The following is a 17062-nucleotide window of genomic DNA, read 5'->3' on the forward strand; positions in this document are numbered from 1 at the left end:
AGTCAGACAACAGTTGAAGTTATGTTGTCAGTGAATAAAAACACAACAAAACACGACTGGAAAAGCCTCTGGCAATCTAAGAAATTGGCAGCATAAACAAATACTACGGTAGCAAAAATGCTGTCTTTCACAATGTTGCATTTTTTCAGAAAAATGCTTTTTAACTCCAACTGTTATTTCCAGGTAATTTACTAAATATTATAGTCTCGGTATGAATTATTTAAAAAAAAAAAAATTGAAGAGATTTGTTGCCTAGGCTAATTCTCACCCCCGTAAATTCACGGTGGTGAATAATTAACCGGGGGTAAATATTAGGCTGTGACACCGGCATGAAAAAGGTTCAAATTAAGCGCGCCGGAGTCCGGAGAGTTTGCGTCTTCGGGATAAATCAGTGAATCAGACACGACAGTCAGAATTAATATACATCAGTTTACTTGCATGAGTTACAGCTGCTACAAAAGCAAACACAAGCTTGCTCTGGGTTGTCAGAGCTTATTAACCGCAAAATGTTCTCCTTGGCTCAACTCCCCACAGGCTCAGTCCCCTCTCTAGGAATTATTTCTGGAGCCGCCCCTGGCAGATCGTCTGGCATGTTAATTGTTAGCACCTCTGTGATCGGCCCCCGCCCTGTGTTAATCAAATGCTTTGGGATGCCCTTGTATCACCACCCGCTTAGGGCAATCTCGGGAGAACATGGGACATTTTCACTTCGAAGAACGACCGCTATGCAATGGTCGCGCCTCCCCCCCATGCAGAACCCCACTCTGTCCAGAAGCAGTCCACTGGTTACTGTGGGGGGTTCAGAGAATTCTCGGAGCCTTTATTGCAGTTCTGCATATAATACTCTGAGGTTATCAGTCATTGACCCACCCTTGTTACAACTAACACAATGATGTCTGCAGGTTAATGATCGGCTGTTCATTTCTTAATTTCTTTATTTTGGATGCATGGATGTAAGGGATCCACCCCAATCCTGACATCACACATACCACGAGTATAACCAGAAATACCGCAAAGGTGGTAACCCCGGCCGCTAACGCACGTTGTCACCGTTTCTCCCAAGGAAATATATATATGTTTTGCAAATGCAATTCCTAAACTGGTTAAACGTGGAAGCGCCTGACCTCAGTGTGTGGTGACTGCAGCACCCGACCCTTTGCATTTGGTACGGTGAAGAGCTGGCCGCGCAGAGCGTGCACGGTAGCGGGCTCCTCCCCTCGCTGCAGACTCAGGAAGGTGGCTGTGTATCTTACAGCGGTCCAATTTGACAGACCCTTGCTCCGAAAAAAAATACATATATTGCACAGTAGGAACACGACACAACGCCAGACCAAAACAAGTAATCAATCGGCCTTTGTTCTCTGCACAGAGGGGAAGCCACGGTTGGAAATATGGGTAACCGAGACGATGAATACGATTTCTTGTTCAAAGGTAAGCCGTCTTTAATTTTATATATTTACATTTTTCTTTATTTGCTGACTAGTGCCACTCAGTTATTCCTGGTGGCATTGTTCATTATCAATGCACGCCGAGGCCTGCCTGCTTTAAAGGAATTGTGGTTTTTAAAGCTTTTCGTTATCGTGAAATATTTATTTTAGATTTGCTTTCTGTACGTATTTAATAAAAAAATATATATAAAAAAAAAAAAAAAAATCCTGGACCTTGTCATCGTTTTCTGTGTTAACTGTCGTCGTCGAAAAAATAGGTAATAGTTTTGCTAACGGCAGTACTGTACAGTAATATAGATATATATATATATTAATAATACAGTATTTTTTTTAACAGTAACACTCCGTACTGTTTAAATAATTGCATTTTTCTCTGTGTCGGTGGTATTTGATTAATATTCAGATACACACCAGTCCGAATAAAGCTCCGTCCTATTTAAATCAGCGATGAGCTGGGACTGTAATATGTGCAGACAGCGTGATATTGTTCACAATGACTGACCAATTAACTGGACAGACACGACTAGATGGGGCGCAGTCCGCTCCTTTCCCCGCCTGGAAAACCGTGCGAGCGGCGATGAATGTGTATTTCACCGTCGATGTTAGCAGCGAATAAAATGCACTCCCATCCACATGAATTCCCCGGCGTGTTTATGGTCAATTTGGACCGCAGAGAGACAGCCAGCGCAATATTGTAATCGTTTTTTTGGCGCTGACCACACACACAAAAATGTGCAGTCCCTTCAAAACACTACTCGCAAGACCTATTATGACAGGATGCTGTTTAAACATATGGTGCATGTCGTTGATGCTGTATAAGTAGGTGTACTCAATGTGGCCAGGAATATACTGTAGTAGACTGGTGCTTTAGTTGTACAGTGTGGACATGAATACACATGTGCAATAGAGTCCTTCCCAGACTACAAGTAATGAAGTGCTCAGGGTGCTGTACACTGCAGGGGGCATATTGAGTGCTCCTGAATGCTACAACACAGCTATATAAAAGGTATTGCTGTCAGGATCACACACCAGCCCGCTGAGTCCAGCAGTGTGTTTATTGAAGCCCCCAGAGAGCAGGGAAGGAAAGAGACCCAAAGCTGCTGATTCAGATTTCCTGCTGACCCGGCTATCTGCTCCCTGCAGTGTGACACCGGGCCGCCCAGAACACAACCCCACTTCCTCCAAAACCCCACTTAAAGCTACAGCAGCATGCTTTACTGTACGTTACAGGCTCCGAGCGGGGCAGTCTACAGCTCTGGCCAAACGTTTAGCATCGCCCTATAGTATTATTTTGCTTCATAAAGTCGAATGAAACCTGCTGAATAATGTTACGTTAACATATTGAATTACATATCGCTTCATAGTTATCCATATACTTAATGGAAAATGGGACATGTCTAAGTGAAACCTGAAATACTCTACTACTATTATTGCTTCTGGGAGATATCATTTTGTAGTTTCTTTGATTACATGATGTTAAATAAAAGATCTAAATTATGTTCATGTAGTTTTTTTTTTAAATTAAGTCTCAATGCTAAAATTCTAGGCGATACAAAACCTTTGACCACAGCTGTAGTTTATAAATACTACATGCATATTCTTTACTCGTGCAGGGATGGAACTACGACTCCGAATGCAGAGCAGTTTGATCCATTCCTGGTTTTACTAGGAGTTTAATAAGACACACCTGATCTTGTTACCTCTACACTGGGGCTAATCAAGCCTGGAATGGGACAACCTGCTATGCAACAGGAGTCTTATTTCCTACCCTGTAGTTGTAAATAGGCCAACTAGTAGTATGTGTATTGTGCAGCAAAAACTGAAATTCTGGTTTCTGTGAGTGGCTTTTAGGGTGGAAAGGTATTCTGGAAACTATTGATTGTTTTAACAAATGAATATCGATCATAATAAACCAGGTATCGATTATTTCTGACTGATATTTTACACATAAGGTAAGTTGAAATAAACCACCACAAAATGTTGATTTTTACCCACCTTATAGCATCACCAGTTAGACACCAGACACGTGGATCTGGTCCTGAATGCTCTGTAATGAATTAGTCCATTGTTCAGTGCTGGTGGTCTGAATCACAGACAGTCCTCATGCACTGATGAATCATTTCAGCTTAATTGTGTTACTGTCAGCTTAATTAGTCCCACTAATTAGGTCAGATGTGTCCTGAGACGATCCTAAACAGAAAAGAAAAAGCTAATATGAGTTCAGTTTCCTTTCCTCTTCTCAACTGACAAAACATTTGATGATCCTTTTCTGACCAAAAAACTTTTCTTTGTTCAGAGATTAAAAAGGAAACAGCTGGAGAGGTGAGGATGAGAGTAGAGAAATGAGGGGGTAGGTTTCTATAACAACATTTGCAGGACAGTTGAGAATGACCAAAGCGAGGGGAAGATGGTTTCTTTCCATCATCCCCTGGCACTACATAGACATCCACGCACGCCCTGTTCAGAAGTTGGTTCAGAGTCACACTGAGCTTGTCAGTTTGGTCTTGGTCAGGACGGGTGCTTCTCATGCGGTGGTTTTTGACTCCTGTATGTTTTGGTTGCAGTGGTCCTGATCGGTGACTCCGGGGTGGGAAAGAGTAACCTGCTTTCCCGATTCACACGCAACGAGTTCAACCTGGAGAGTAAGAGCACCATCGGGGTGGAGTTCGCCACCCGCAGCATCCAGGTGGATGGCAAGACGATAAAGGCTCAGATCTGGGACACAGCCGGGCAGGAGCGCTACCGAGCCATCACATCGGCGTGAGTGTGGCAGGGCTGCAAGGAGAGGGGCATTGAGCGCTTCATGGCATGTGTGTCAAAAAGAGCTGCTTTTTATTTTAGGAGCCACTTACTGAATAAATTGCAGCATCAAGTTATACTTTTTAAGTTTTAAAGATCTGCATTTTTTAAAAACGAGAATTTAGTTTAGTTTTGTTACACACAATTAGCTGTTGAATGTTTGTTTAAGGACGCTACCTAAGTGCACATGTAACAAAGCCAGAACTGATTTTTTCGGGTTGTGTGTCACTAGTTTCAGCACGATTTCCTGTCGTGTTGTTGTTGGCAGACGGTGAGCTCGGAATACCCCGAGTGTGTCTCACCCACCCTTTCTCTGTCAGGTACTACCGGGGTGCGGTGGGCGCTCTGCTGGTCTATGACATCGCCAAACACCTGACCTACGAGAACGTGGAGCGCTGGCTGAAAGAGCTGCGGGACCACGCAGACAACAACATCGTCATCATGCTGGTGGGCAACAAGAGCGACCTGCGGCACCTGAGGGCTGTGCCCACCGACGAGGCCCGCGCCTTTGCAGGTACGGGCACCAGGGCTAGAGGCGTTTCCCTGGAGGTACATGGGTGCCTGTGGGGAACAGACATTTGGGTGGGGGGGGCATGGAGGATAAGGTTACTGAGAAGCTGGTCAGGTTTCATGTTCATTTACAATGCTTTCTCTATATCTCTCTACAGAAAAGAATACTTTATCATTTATTGAAACCTCTGCCCTGGACTCGACCAATGTGGAGGAGGCGTTCAAAAATATCCTGACAGGTAAGCGTTCTGAATTAATGCAACCGGCTGCTGTTCACTTTCACCCAAAAAACAGTGTCAGCTTCCACCGAACTAACAAAACCAGTGACTTTGTTGATCAGATTGCAAGCTTAAGTTCTGATCCCCACAGTGTTCTTGTGTCACAGCCCAGTTCTACTGGTACTGACTCGCTGGGCCCCACAGCCAGTGAATCTCAAACGCTCTGCTCTCCTCCACAGAGATTTACCGGATTGTATCGCAGAAGCAGATCACTGACCGATCGGCGCACGACGAGTCTCCTGGCAACAACGTGGTGGACATCAGCGTTCCGCCCACCACAGACAGCCAGAGACCCAACAAACTGCAGTGCTGCCAGAACCTGTGACCCCCTCCCCCTCCCCCTCCGCTTCGTGCTGTTCGTGCTGCTGTCCCGTATTCCCTGTGATTTCACTGGAGTTTTTCTGTTCATGTACTTTTTCAATGTTGTCCCGTTACTTCATTTTATAGATCTATGTTCTGCCTTCTGTTGTTAGCCCCTATATCTACACTTGGGGGAAGTTAATACAGTCTACAGTGCCTAGAGCAGCTGTGAGGTCCACCACACGTGTGAAACGACACCTGCAGTTTCTCTGAACCCCCACTAGTAGGCACTCCTTGTAACATCATCTAGAGTAGCCCAGACTGTGACAAGCTGAGACCGCTTAGGCTACACGCAATTCCTGTGATGCCAAGGCACGAAGATAGGGGTGCAGCACTGCAGTGAAGCAAGAAGGGCGATTTGAATGAACTGTTGTGGTGTTCTGTAACCACAAAGAGGGTTAGGAAAGCATGGATGGCTTGCGCCTCTTGCTGTGTAGGTTTGCATTTTAAATTGATTCCCTCTTTTCGCCCCCTAGTGAAAATGGTAGTGCTCCTCCCAGCCACTGCTAAGAATTTATTATAGGTAGCATGTTATTATTAACCAGTGCACAGTAAGGTGAGGAGACAGTTTAGGGCTTTGTCAAGTGAAACAAATATAGAAAAAAAGTTGTGCCACCTGAGCTCCGAGATGCTCAGAAAGACATAGTAGGGTCTATTTTATTGATCTAAACAGATTTTAATACAGTTCAATATAGACGCCATATTAGTTTAGTAATGGGCAATTTGTTGACCCCCTTATTAAGCACTATTTGATCAATATTCAGGTGTAGAAAACCTGTACACGTTATTGTTTTTTTACAGTTGGATGTACGCGGTGAACACAGCAAGACTAGTCACATGATAACATAACCAAAACCAACATGCTCAACCTTTTAGGTTAAAAGTCTGCAAATATTTGTAAGTTTTTACATTTAAAATGCATATTTACTCTTAACTGTTTTTTCTTGCATGCTCTGGTTCTCTTAAAGGACTGGAATGCAGACACGAACCCCCGGTTCAAAACTGGGTATAAAATGGGCTTTAATACCGACTCCAGCTAAGCAATAAAACAGCAAACTTACAAGCAGTATAGTATGGTGGTAAAATTGAAAAAGTCTTCTTGAAATCAAGATTAAATACAAAACAAAAAGTGTGTAATATAACTTCTAAAATCAAGATTTTAATGGCGTCCCTATTTAGACTATTTTAATAGAGTACATTCTGTTGATGGTGCGTTAGCACACACTAGTGGGTAATCACAGTGAACTGCTGGGACCTTGTGTTAAGAGCGCTCTGAACCCAGCACTAATTGAAACTAACGAAGAAGCACTCTTACTCCATCGGAGGGAATCCCGGTTTAACGAAGCGTCTAGATCTACTCAAACGAGCACTGCTCTCTCCTGATAGAGGTGAACAAACAAAGCCAGTAATAAACATTGTTTAAAAACTTACCTGGCTGCTGTGTTTCTGTCACAAATAATCCTGCCTGGCTTTGCATGTGTAAAGATGCTATGTGCAATACGCATCGTCCTTGCCATGCTTTTACAATGCATCATACAGAAATATATCGTACAGCATTTTTTTTATTTTTTTATTAAGTTTCTTCTGAAAGGTAAAATATCATGAATTTGTTACACCCACTTTCTAGGCAGCGAGTAAGATGACACATTTATTAAAACAGAATGTATGGTTGAGAAAATAATTCAAAAGAGAGAACAAAAAAAACAGAGAATGACACAGCTTCTTACAGACGCCATTTATTTCACTGTAAATAAAACCGCACTGCAAAAACAATGTATTTACAGCGTGATGCAGCTGAGCAAACCCACCCCCGGGGGCCAGCGCTTGCTGGAGAGAAAACCACTCGTGCAGCAGAGGCAAGGAAACTATAATCGTGCATTCCTTCGTCAGTCAGAGCTCACGAGGGCAATTATCAGCCAGGTTTCACTTTCTCTACTTTAGAAAGATTACAAGTGCAGAAGGTTATAGCGGCAACAGGGTCTGAAAACCATCCAATTAGTGCAACAGCCAAAAGAGCTGCTTCAAACATACTACACCAACCTGCTTTTATACCTGTGTACACTAATACAACTTGGCATATCCCTTTCCAATGCCTCAAAAAGATTAGAAAAAAAAACAAAAAACCTGTGCCAAACAGGAACAGATGCACAGTAAATAATTCTACAGTCTCTCCACTCCTCATCCTTCTGCAAGAAACTTGAAGCAGAAACTGGTAACATGCATGTAGAACACAGAGGGGTTTATTAACTAGTCAAGACAGGGACGTGGATCAGGCGATCTCGCTCCACCGCACTCCTGCTGGCATACAGGACCGAGTACCCTCAGGCAACCCTAAACTCGGAGCCCAGCAATAACTGTACAGCAGGGGAGCAAAAAACGGGTGCTGGACTGTTTTGGTACTAATACGCACCCTTGCCCCCACCCTATCCACTCATAAGAAGATTAATAGAGGGGGTCATCTGTGTCTGGTCACAGATTACAAATTGATTCTCACATTGCACAGTGAAAAGCTCTGCAATTTAAATATGTTCAGAAAGGAACCAACATGGGCTAATCATCTCCATCAGCGTTTTCAAAACAAAGATGGAAGGGATTAGAGAGAGCAGAGTTTTATTGAAGATTCTGCTCTGCGAGGGACCAGCTCTCCACGAAGCCCCTTTAGTGGTTGTAATAGAGAGCCATCTATGAAAAGGCATTGAAATTCAAGCATATGAATAATGAAAAAAAACAAAGAAAAAACCAAAAAACATAGAATGCTTTAAATATTCTGTAGAATATGTAGAAATGATTAAACAAATTAAAACCAGAAATTAGATTTTTTAAATGCATGTATTTATTAATTAATTAATTTATTTTACAAACACTAGTAGTATAATTGCCTATAACCATCCACCCCCGGGTAGCAATAGGAGGCAGTTTTAAAATCAGTTGGCACTGGAGCAGTTAACTCTATGCCAGCTGGTAGAACGATTACTATGGACGTGATCCATTCAAGGAGAGAACCATTTCTTACAATACAATTAAAACACTATCTATGGTATATAGAGGTTTTAACATTTTTTTGTTCAAAGTGCCACATAAATATATTTTTATTTCACGGGGGTTCAGGCTTTGGCACGATATTTAACCGACTCGGAAAAATATCTATACAAAACAAGTGCTTAAAGAAATGCCTTAAAAGACCAGGGGTCGGCAACTTGTCCGTACATGGACACGCATGACGGTGGCAAGAGTTATCCATGTCCATGGCAGTCCAACACGCACGGAATTGTGTAGAACTCAGTTTTGTTTGTCCGTAGCCAAGATTATGCCGCGACACGGTGCCGACCCCTGAAAATGACCGTCTCCAACGACTGCATCGTACACAACCTTTCAAATCCATGTGCATGGTTTCCTTCTTTATTTTCCACAGATCATTAAAATAGTACCAAAACCACCTCTTTAACAGTGCAGATCTATCACACCCTGCTCTTTGCTTTGGGTGCCATTACTAAAAACAGGCCTTTAAACAATAAAAATAATTTCAGGCAGCATTTCTCAGTCAGTACGATTGCACAATCATCCGCAGGCTTGAGGCTGCTGACACCAGTAAAGATACACGCAGGTGTTTGGGAGCATGGAGGAATTGGGGAGGGAATAGGAATTTCTTTGCTACAAATACTACATACATATATATATATTTTTTTTTTTTTGCTTGCATAGCAGTTTCAGCTAGCTTGCTGGTGACCACAACATTTTGGTAAAGGACGGGAGACAAAGGCAAAGTGCTACAAGGCCATTTCTATTCTACTACACAAAATAAACTTCAAGATGAGGTCTACTAATACAAAAGGGTACGCAACACCAGCTTACACTAGGGGCTTGACATCTCCACAACAAAACAAAAACAAATGAAAAGTAACACTAAAAAAACACATGATTGTAAGCAAGAGTTCTTTTATCCCCTAGTTTCCCAGATTGGAGCTCGCGATTCAAAACACTTTTAGGGAGTAAGATTTTTTCCGATCCCTCCTATTGCCCCGGAATTAAAGCTTTGGTAGTTTTCAATTTTGAAGGTAGTTCGCTGGGTTTCATCTTAAGGGTATTCGCTAACAGTGTGCATGTCTGTACAAAGAGTTGTAACAATCTAATTTCATATACCTAAAGGGGGCTATAGGTAAGGAAGCTAATGAAAATTGCACAAGAGACCCCTATAGCGAATGACAGAGCACAACAGGCAAGATTAATGGAATCATTTAGCCTTCATCAATTAAGTGCATCATTGTCAAATTATAAAAATGATGAAATGAGAGATATGGAGCATTACAAAAAAACTAGTTCCTTACAAACGGTCCCCAATTAGTATTTTTGTTCAGTCCACATTTACTGTCTATAGGTTGCAAGGTAGGCTATGCAACATAGTTCAAACCTCCATGCTGCTCCAATTATTGTAATGAAAAAAGATACTACAAAACCGTGCTGGATCTATCCTAATGCTTTTGATTTAATTCCCTGTGGTAAGAATGCAATTCTATTGGTTACCAGTGCAGGTGGCATTAGAAGGATCCGTACCCCTGACGGAACACGTGTTCCAGTGCCACACAGCACAGCTGCACTGCAGCCCAGTACCCACTGGGCTACTTGCACTCAGATCCACAGAGAGCATTAATGCCACACTGTCCCCGACTCGCGTCTGTGGCACACCTTCACATGCGAACCGATGTGGATTAGAAGATACTTGCTGAACATCAACATGGATTTAAAGTACACTTAAAAATCACCCCAAATTATAGGATGCACAGACGAGCAATTTACACATACATACTATACTGAAATAAAAATTGACCTAATCTTATGCAAGTGCATTTCTGCATGGTTTTTCTTCAAAAAAGATTAAGTATACATAACTGTAGCACCTTAGTGTTGGTTAAAAATAATTCTTCCCAAGTGTCCAGTCACACTGACCCTGTTGCACTGAAAGCACAGGAACCTGGTCTCCAGAGCCTCTCCTTTCAAATATAGCACAGTTTTTTTTTTTTGTTTTTTTTTTGGAAGTTGCATGGCTTGGGTCTTTAAATTATAATTTTTTTTTTTTTTAAATTGGATTTAAGAAACATGTTTTCTTCCCTACAAACAAACAAACAAACAATCTTATGTGCATGCATGCAAAACCGTGGGTTTGTGTGTCCATTTCACACCACAAGAACGAGAAGGACAGTACTCTAAATGTTTATTGCACCCTCCACGGGACGATAAGTCACTCCCGGCAACCATGGAGGTGTAGGAGAAAGGAGAAATCACTTTTACACTTCAAACAGGTCAGACTCGTCACAAACCTCCGTCCTCCACTTCGATCATGTAAAAGCCACCACCGACTCAGGCTGGCCGGACAACGTTCTCCATCTCGTGTCACTTTACCCTGTTCATCCAGCAGACCTGGAGGAGAACAGCCAAGCCTCCCAAGACTGGGCAGGAGATCCAGTGCCAACTGTTGCCACCCAAATGGAAGGCCTTGAACGCATGTAAAGAGTCATTTGTTGCAATTGGTTATCAAAAAAGAACGTTACATGAAGCAGGCTGCGTTGAACAAAACAAAAACTATATATATATTTTAGGTAAAGATTACGTATGCCATCTATACTGGTAGATGCCATCAAAGCGATCCGACCCCATCTTTACTGGGAAACCTGTAGGCGGGATTAACCCAATGTTTGGAAGATCTGTGCCGACCAACAGGAAGGGGTCATGAAAACACTTCAGATTTTGTTGGCTTTGTTCAAAGGGAAATGCAATTTTGGAGGAAGGTTAGTGTTTATAGTTAAATTTTTTTTTTTTTTTTTTTAAACTTGAGTTGGCGTGTGAGGCATGATGAGGATCAAGTCCATTCTGCTCAGCCCAACGCCTCCTCTTCCCCACTCCCACCCGGGGGGCTTCATACGATGGTCTCGTCAGCCGTCTTCTTCATCAGCTTGGCAGAGAGCAAGGACTGCTGGGTAGAGTGTGCGCCCTTGGCGTCAGGAATCATCAGGCAGACCTTCTGATTGGTTCGCCTCCATTCCGTATACAGCTGACAGTGATAGCGGAATGAAACCTGGGGAAGACGATAAAACGGAAGAATACAGTATACAGCAACTACAAGGAAAACAGACAAAGTTAAAGCTGATGTGATCCTTCTCTCTCAGATTTACTACAGCAGTCACGGGTATAGAAATAAGATTTCGATTGCACAGCAGTCTGATCCATTTCTGATGGCTAATCAAGTTTGCATTGAACCTAGGATGCAGTCACAACACAAGTTAGTCTTCAAACTTCTTGGTTATTTCCAGGCGGCAGATTAACTATTTTAGTATATTCAGATTATGAAAAGGGATTTTATTTTATTTAGAGCCGTTCCGGTTAGTAATAAAAAAAGTAAATGTTGTTTCTTTTTGCCTATATACATTTCAAATTGAAGTTTGGCAGGGATGGGGTTACAATCCCATCCCTGCCAAATCCATGTGCAGAATGCGTCTGGAGCTTAAATGAAGCTCAATCAAGCTGAGCCACATGCTTCTAAAGAGCCAGCTCCTTTGTTGTGGAGTGTTTAGTTCAGTGAGAAGACTGGGATCAGCAGGTTGTGACAGCTTTGCTTGGGTGCCTTTTTTGATTTGTATTTTGTCTGTTAAAATCTTTTGTGATTTAATAAAAGCATGCGAAAAGCTCTGAACTGCAGTCGTCCGCCTCTGCTATTCCCGCCGCTTGAATGCAACGTTACCACACCGCTACACTCACCAGAGTCCAGAGGACGTAGATGGTGAAAAGTGCAATGGTGAGCGCGATGAGCCCCACGGCCTCCAGCCGACTGTTGAACTGGAGGTGGTCCTGGGCACCCCGCAGACACAGCCAGCCCGAGATGGCAGCCAGCGGGGTGATGAAGAGGAAGCACACCATGTCACAGAACAGCGTCCTCTTCTCGTTGCGTGGGCCGGGGTCTCGTAGCCACTGTGAGAGCAAGGAGACAGAGCGGTCAGCTGCAGCCATTCGTGAGAATTGCTCAGGGCGGCGATACTTATATATACTATATATTACACACACCTTCTGTATAACTTCTATTGACATTTAAATCAGAAAGAATTAGACAAAAAAATGGAAAAAAAATTAATAATAATAATCATCATCAGAGAACTTGGGACACACACAGCTAAAAGTGAGCATTGACCTTTGTTACCTCGGTCAGGGGCCTGGGCCTCCTCTCCACAGTGAACTCTGTGTGGCACAGCTCACAGTAGCTGGTGTTGGAGGAGGAGAGCCACTTCTCCAGGCAGCTCTTGTGGACAGTGCCCAGGGTCCCAGTGCAATCGCATGGGGAGAGCAGCCCTTCCCCACTGCCCCCCTCATGGCAGATTCGGCAAATGGGCCCGTCGCTGCAGGGACAGAACAGGTTGAGAGTGCAGTTCAGGAAACAGGCAAGAGAAGACAGATTGCTGCATGCAAGAACACAGAGTGAAGGAGCTTGAACCCTAAAAGCCCTGGCACTGTGGGTTTGTAAATAGAGTTCTTGGAATTACCAAGAGATCATCATCTGCTTGACGTGCGAGCCGGTTTACAGGGAATAAGGAACTCACACAAACAGGCATAACCATGACTAGATGTCTAAGCGAGGAGCAGTGTTTTGAAATCACTGCTCGGCTTCACAGGAAGCTAACGTAGTGACCTTAACCCTTTAGGAGACACAAGGAATCGAGCGGCTGTCGAAACGATTTCTTCTTAAAATACATTTGAGAGCGACTCAAGAATCACGAGGAGGAAACTGACCGTTTGGATGACCTGATACAACCTGCCAGTAAATCCCTGTTTCGTGCACCTTGATGCAAAAATAGTAAAGTTAGCAGTTTGCTTGCTTTTTTATTCAGTATGTTGTATTTTACGTTCTTAAAGCATATTGAAGTGGCTGACCTTTGTGTCCCCAGCGCTTTGATGACTGTGGACAGGAGCCTGCCGTCCTTGGCAGTGACCTGTGTGACGTACTGCGCCCTTCGGATGTCGGACTCCTCCACGGTTTTGGACAGTGCCGCGTTGCCAGTGCAGTCACACAGCGAGCCGGGCAGATGGCAGCACTCTCCTGTGGTCATGGCACTCCGAGGAGGTAGCAGTGTTCCCTCTAGAGACAGGCTCCACTGGTCAGGCAGGTCCTGTCATTCAAAACACGAACAGTCAGAGAGTCCGCCGCTTGTACAGTAAATGCGTGCACGCTTAACAGCAGTTAAAGAAAAATCCCACTGTGGTTGTGTGTTTTTTTAAGACTTGTTTAAATCAAAACCAGATTCCGAAAGAGCTGCCAGTGCCTTCTAAACACACACATGACCCTGCAGGAAAAAGGATGGGCTGGTTCGGCTTAGAGATCCGGGAAAGGGCCCTAGCTCTGTTTCCTGGTACTTTGTAGAGAATTCCTTACAGTACGTCACGGTCTTGGAAAGGGTAATAATGGAGGTCAAAAGGCATGCTAAAATTAATATCAAATGGATTTAAAACTCTGCGGTCGACAGTGGGTGTCCATTTAAAACTAATACATGAAAATAAATTCATCGTGAATTTCTTTTTTATATTTTTTAAATAAAATCAATCACTTTTGATTGCATTTGAAGCTGGCACACACACACAGTAATTTCCAACTACAACATCTGTCAGCAATCCTCAGACATTTGGCTCTTGAGTAACAGCATCATCTGTACAACTGCCAGCAGATTATGACACATTTGTAGGAAAAACCTACATGAGTATTTATCCAAGTAGCATGAACACACAGTATTGGCAAACTGCAGGCGGTTTCTCAACCAGCAGGAAGTTAAGCCACATGATCCAGTGCTGAAAGCCAAGGGTTTGGAGCAAGTCTGTGGTTTTAAAATACCAGCGAAGCCACTGGCCGACACTGTGGCCCCATCGTTGGGCAGGCAAAAACAGCCAGTGCAGGACACCATGTACTTGAGGCAAAGTCTGTCTCCAGAGTTTCTTCACAATTCCATTAGTGGATCTCAAGATATAGCAAAAACATGATTGAACATGTTTTAGTCTTGAGACCGGGCAACAGTTAAAGGGAAAATATTTGAGACCATTTAAAAACAAAAACCCTACACCTTAGCCTGTGAAGCAGCCATTCAACATAATTAGAAAGCCTATAAAAACTAGACTCCTTAATTTCATGTAGTAAAGTTGTAATTGGTGCTCACCCAACGTGTGGTTTTAAATGCACCCGAAGGTGCAGGGTGAGGTTCATAATATCTCAACCAGGCAAGGCAGAAAGTGAAAACCAAGCAACATGCGTCACCAAGCAGTTTAACTGCAGCCATGTGGTGCATAAATATCCACGTCAACATATCCCTTTTCACGCACTGTTACTCTCAAACAGCACTGATGAGTAGAGCTTCATCCGAGTGGAAAACTTCATTAGGAAGCGCAGGGGCAGGAGAAAGGCTGGAGCTCCACAGAGCACGCTAGCACCCGGGCGTCTTCCAAACCCAGCATCACCTGGATACAGCTCCAGGAGTCCTGCTGGTCTTGACAGAACTCCTGTGGTCTTGAACACCATTCATCAGGCAACACATACCAAGCTAACAGAGACATCGTTCAAACTTCACACAGTAAAGATGCAATGTCGCATTAATGTGGAAACGAAGCCGTTAACAATATTCTCCAACACTGTAACAACCTGCTTGCTGCTGTACTGGTGCTATCTGTAGAAGGCTTTACTAAAATACCAGCAAGCCACAACCTCCCACAATAAAATAAGCATTTGTTATACTGTAATTTACAGGGAAGACCTATAGAAATGATATTTATGAGGTTGAAAACTAAGCTTGTAATCTGAAGGCACACTTTCTGTAATGGGGTGTCTTTGACAAACTGCCACAAACAGTCAAAATGCCTTAATACCATGACACGTTTCTGTGCACCCAGGAGGGGGTGGGTGGAATAAGACTCCTAATGCATAGCAGTTAGACCCATTTTAGGTTTTAGTACGAGCTTGCTTCATCCCAGTGTATAGGTGTATGGGTAACAAGCTCAGGTGTTTCTTATTGGACTCCTAGTAAAACCAGGAATGGCTCAAACCGCTATGCAATGGGAGTCTTATTTCCATCCCTGATCCAGATGCCTTGCCCTTGGGCATGCCCAGTTCCTTTTTGACATGGTAAAGACATTAAACCGATCTGATGGGTTGAAATGAAAACACCACATTCTCTATGGTAGCCACAAATTACAGCATTCCTGACCAAAGAAATAGAGAACTAAAGTGATAACGTAGAACTGCACAAATAGCATGTTGAAATCTGTGGGGACGGTCGGTTATTATCAAATATAGCCCACTTGCTGCCAACCGACTGTTCAAAACATTATAGAGCACTGCTGCCTATTGTAATTTGCTAGTTAAACGTAAGCATTTGGCACGGGTACTTTGAATTTGTCTTTATACTGGAAAAAGACTGAAAAAACAAAACTAAAACAAAACGTCTAAACGAAAAATCACACTGATGACAAGGGCAGGGCAGTGCATATATATATATATATATATATATTATATAAAGATTAAGTTTGAAAAATATAAAACATAATAGGTGTTTATTTCAAATAATGTAATTACAATACATTGTGAATCTCGAGAAAACAAACAAACATACAAAAAAAAAAATCGAGATCAGAAATTTCCCCCAAAATGATGGAGACTTGGTGGGTATAAGGCGTACCAAGCCAGAGGAGCTGGCACGGGCTAGTGTCGGGTGTGCCAACCTGCCTGAATTCGGGGTGACTTGAAATGTACCAGGGGAAGGCGGAGAAATAAAAAAAAACTGTAGACCCGACAAGAAACTGACCGCCAGCTATCATTTCCCATCGACATGGAACAGAACAGAGCAAAACACAAAAGCAGGCCAACAGCGAAGTACACCGCGTCACGCAATATTATAAATTATCCATCCTTAAAGCGTCACTAGATTTGTCGTCAAAGCGTTGCAATGTCAGAATACTTGTTTGTATGTATATCACAACCACACACATCTAATGGCTATAATAAATAGCTACACAGCCAGGCGAAACGATTTTGTTTTTTTTTTTTAAAAAATGGCAAAGGATACTTACGCTGTCCCCTTTTCCATCTCCAGCAGATTAAAAGCACATTTATAACCACTCTGTACAGGTTCTCCAATAGGTGTACAGATAAATATATTATTTCCGTTTCACCAGCATCGTGTCTCTTTCTCGTTTTTCTTCTCCCTGTCACCAAACAACAACAACCTCCTTCTGCCTTTTTTTTTTTTTTCAACAGTGAAACATGATACGCAATCTCCGTAAGCTGCCGCTTGATTTGACGCTAGATACGTTCGGCAGTGCTAGTATTTGACTTGCTGAATTTAAGAGGTCCGCGGAGCTTTGGAGTTGAAACGACCAATAAAAAACCAGGAAAGGCAGAACTGACGCGTCACCCAGCCCAGCAGATTGGAGGAAAGGACGCAGGAGTCCCGCCCACCTGAGCCCCGCTCTTACACTGTCTACGACCCGGTTTGCAGCTGTGACGCTGCATTTTGTATATTGTACGGTAGTTCTCTTTAAGGGTCCCATGATGACGACGGACAGTCTAACATGTCCTGATTTACCGCCGTTATTGTGGGACTTGTATGTTATTCGTGGTCATTAAAGTGCAACAGGGTGACGGAAAAT

The 17062-nt window shown here is 43.1% G+C and overlaps 2 protein-coding genes across 2 annotated transcripts; one reads left to right on the forward strand and one right to left on the reverse strand.

The window, feature by feature from the left end:
- The first annotated feature begins 1090 nt into the window (after positions 1-1090).
- On the forward strand, positions 1091-6825 carry LOC117966366 (ras-related protein Rab-11B-like). The gene is made up of 5 exons (XM_034912302.2): positions 1091-1431; positions 4013-4208; positions 4568-4761; positions 4916-4996; positions 5215-6825. The coding sequence occupies exons 1-5, from the start codon at positions 1392-1394 to the stop codon at positions 5358-5360; spliced, it is 657 nt and encodes a 218-aa protein (XP_034768193.2). The 5' UTR covers positions 1091-1391; the 3' UTR covers positions 5361-6825.
- A 290-nt stretch (positions 6826-7115) lies between these two features.
- LOC117966365 (E3 ubiquitin-protein ligase MARCHF2) lies at positions 7116-16740 on the reverse strand. Its single transcript, XM_034912301.2, has 5 exons — positions 16484-16740; positions 13310-13545; positions 12582-12777; positions 12146-12355; positions 7116-11465 (listed from the first exon to the last, which is right to left on the reverse strand). The coding sequence occupies exons 2-5, from the start codon at positions 13483-13485 to the stop codon at positions 11307-11309; spliced, it is 741 nt and encodes a 246-aa protein (XP_034768192.1). The 5' UTR covers positions 13486-13545; positions 16484-16740; the 3' UTR covers positions 7116-11306.
- Positions 16741-17062: the final 322 nt, after the last annotated feature.

This window comes from Acipenser ruthenus, chromosome 49, assembly GCF_902713425.1.
Source record: "Acipenser ruthenus chromosome 49, fAciRut3.2 maternal haplotype, whole genome shotgun sequence".
NCBI classification, from domain to species: Eukaryota; Metazoa; Chordata; class Actinopteri; order Acipenseriformes; family Acipenseridae; genus Acipenser; species Acipenser ruthenus.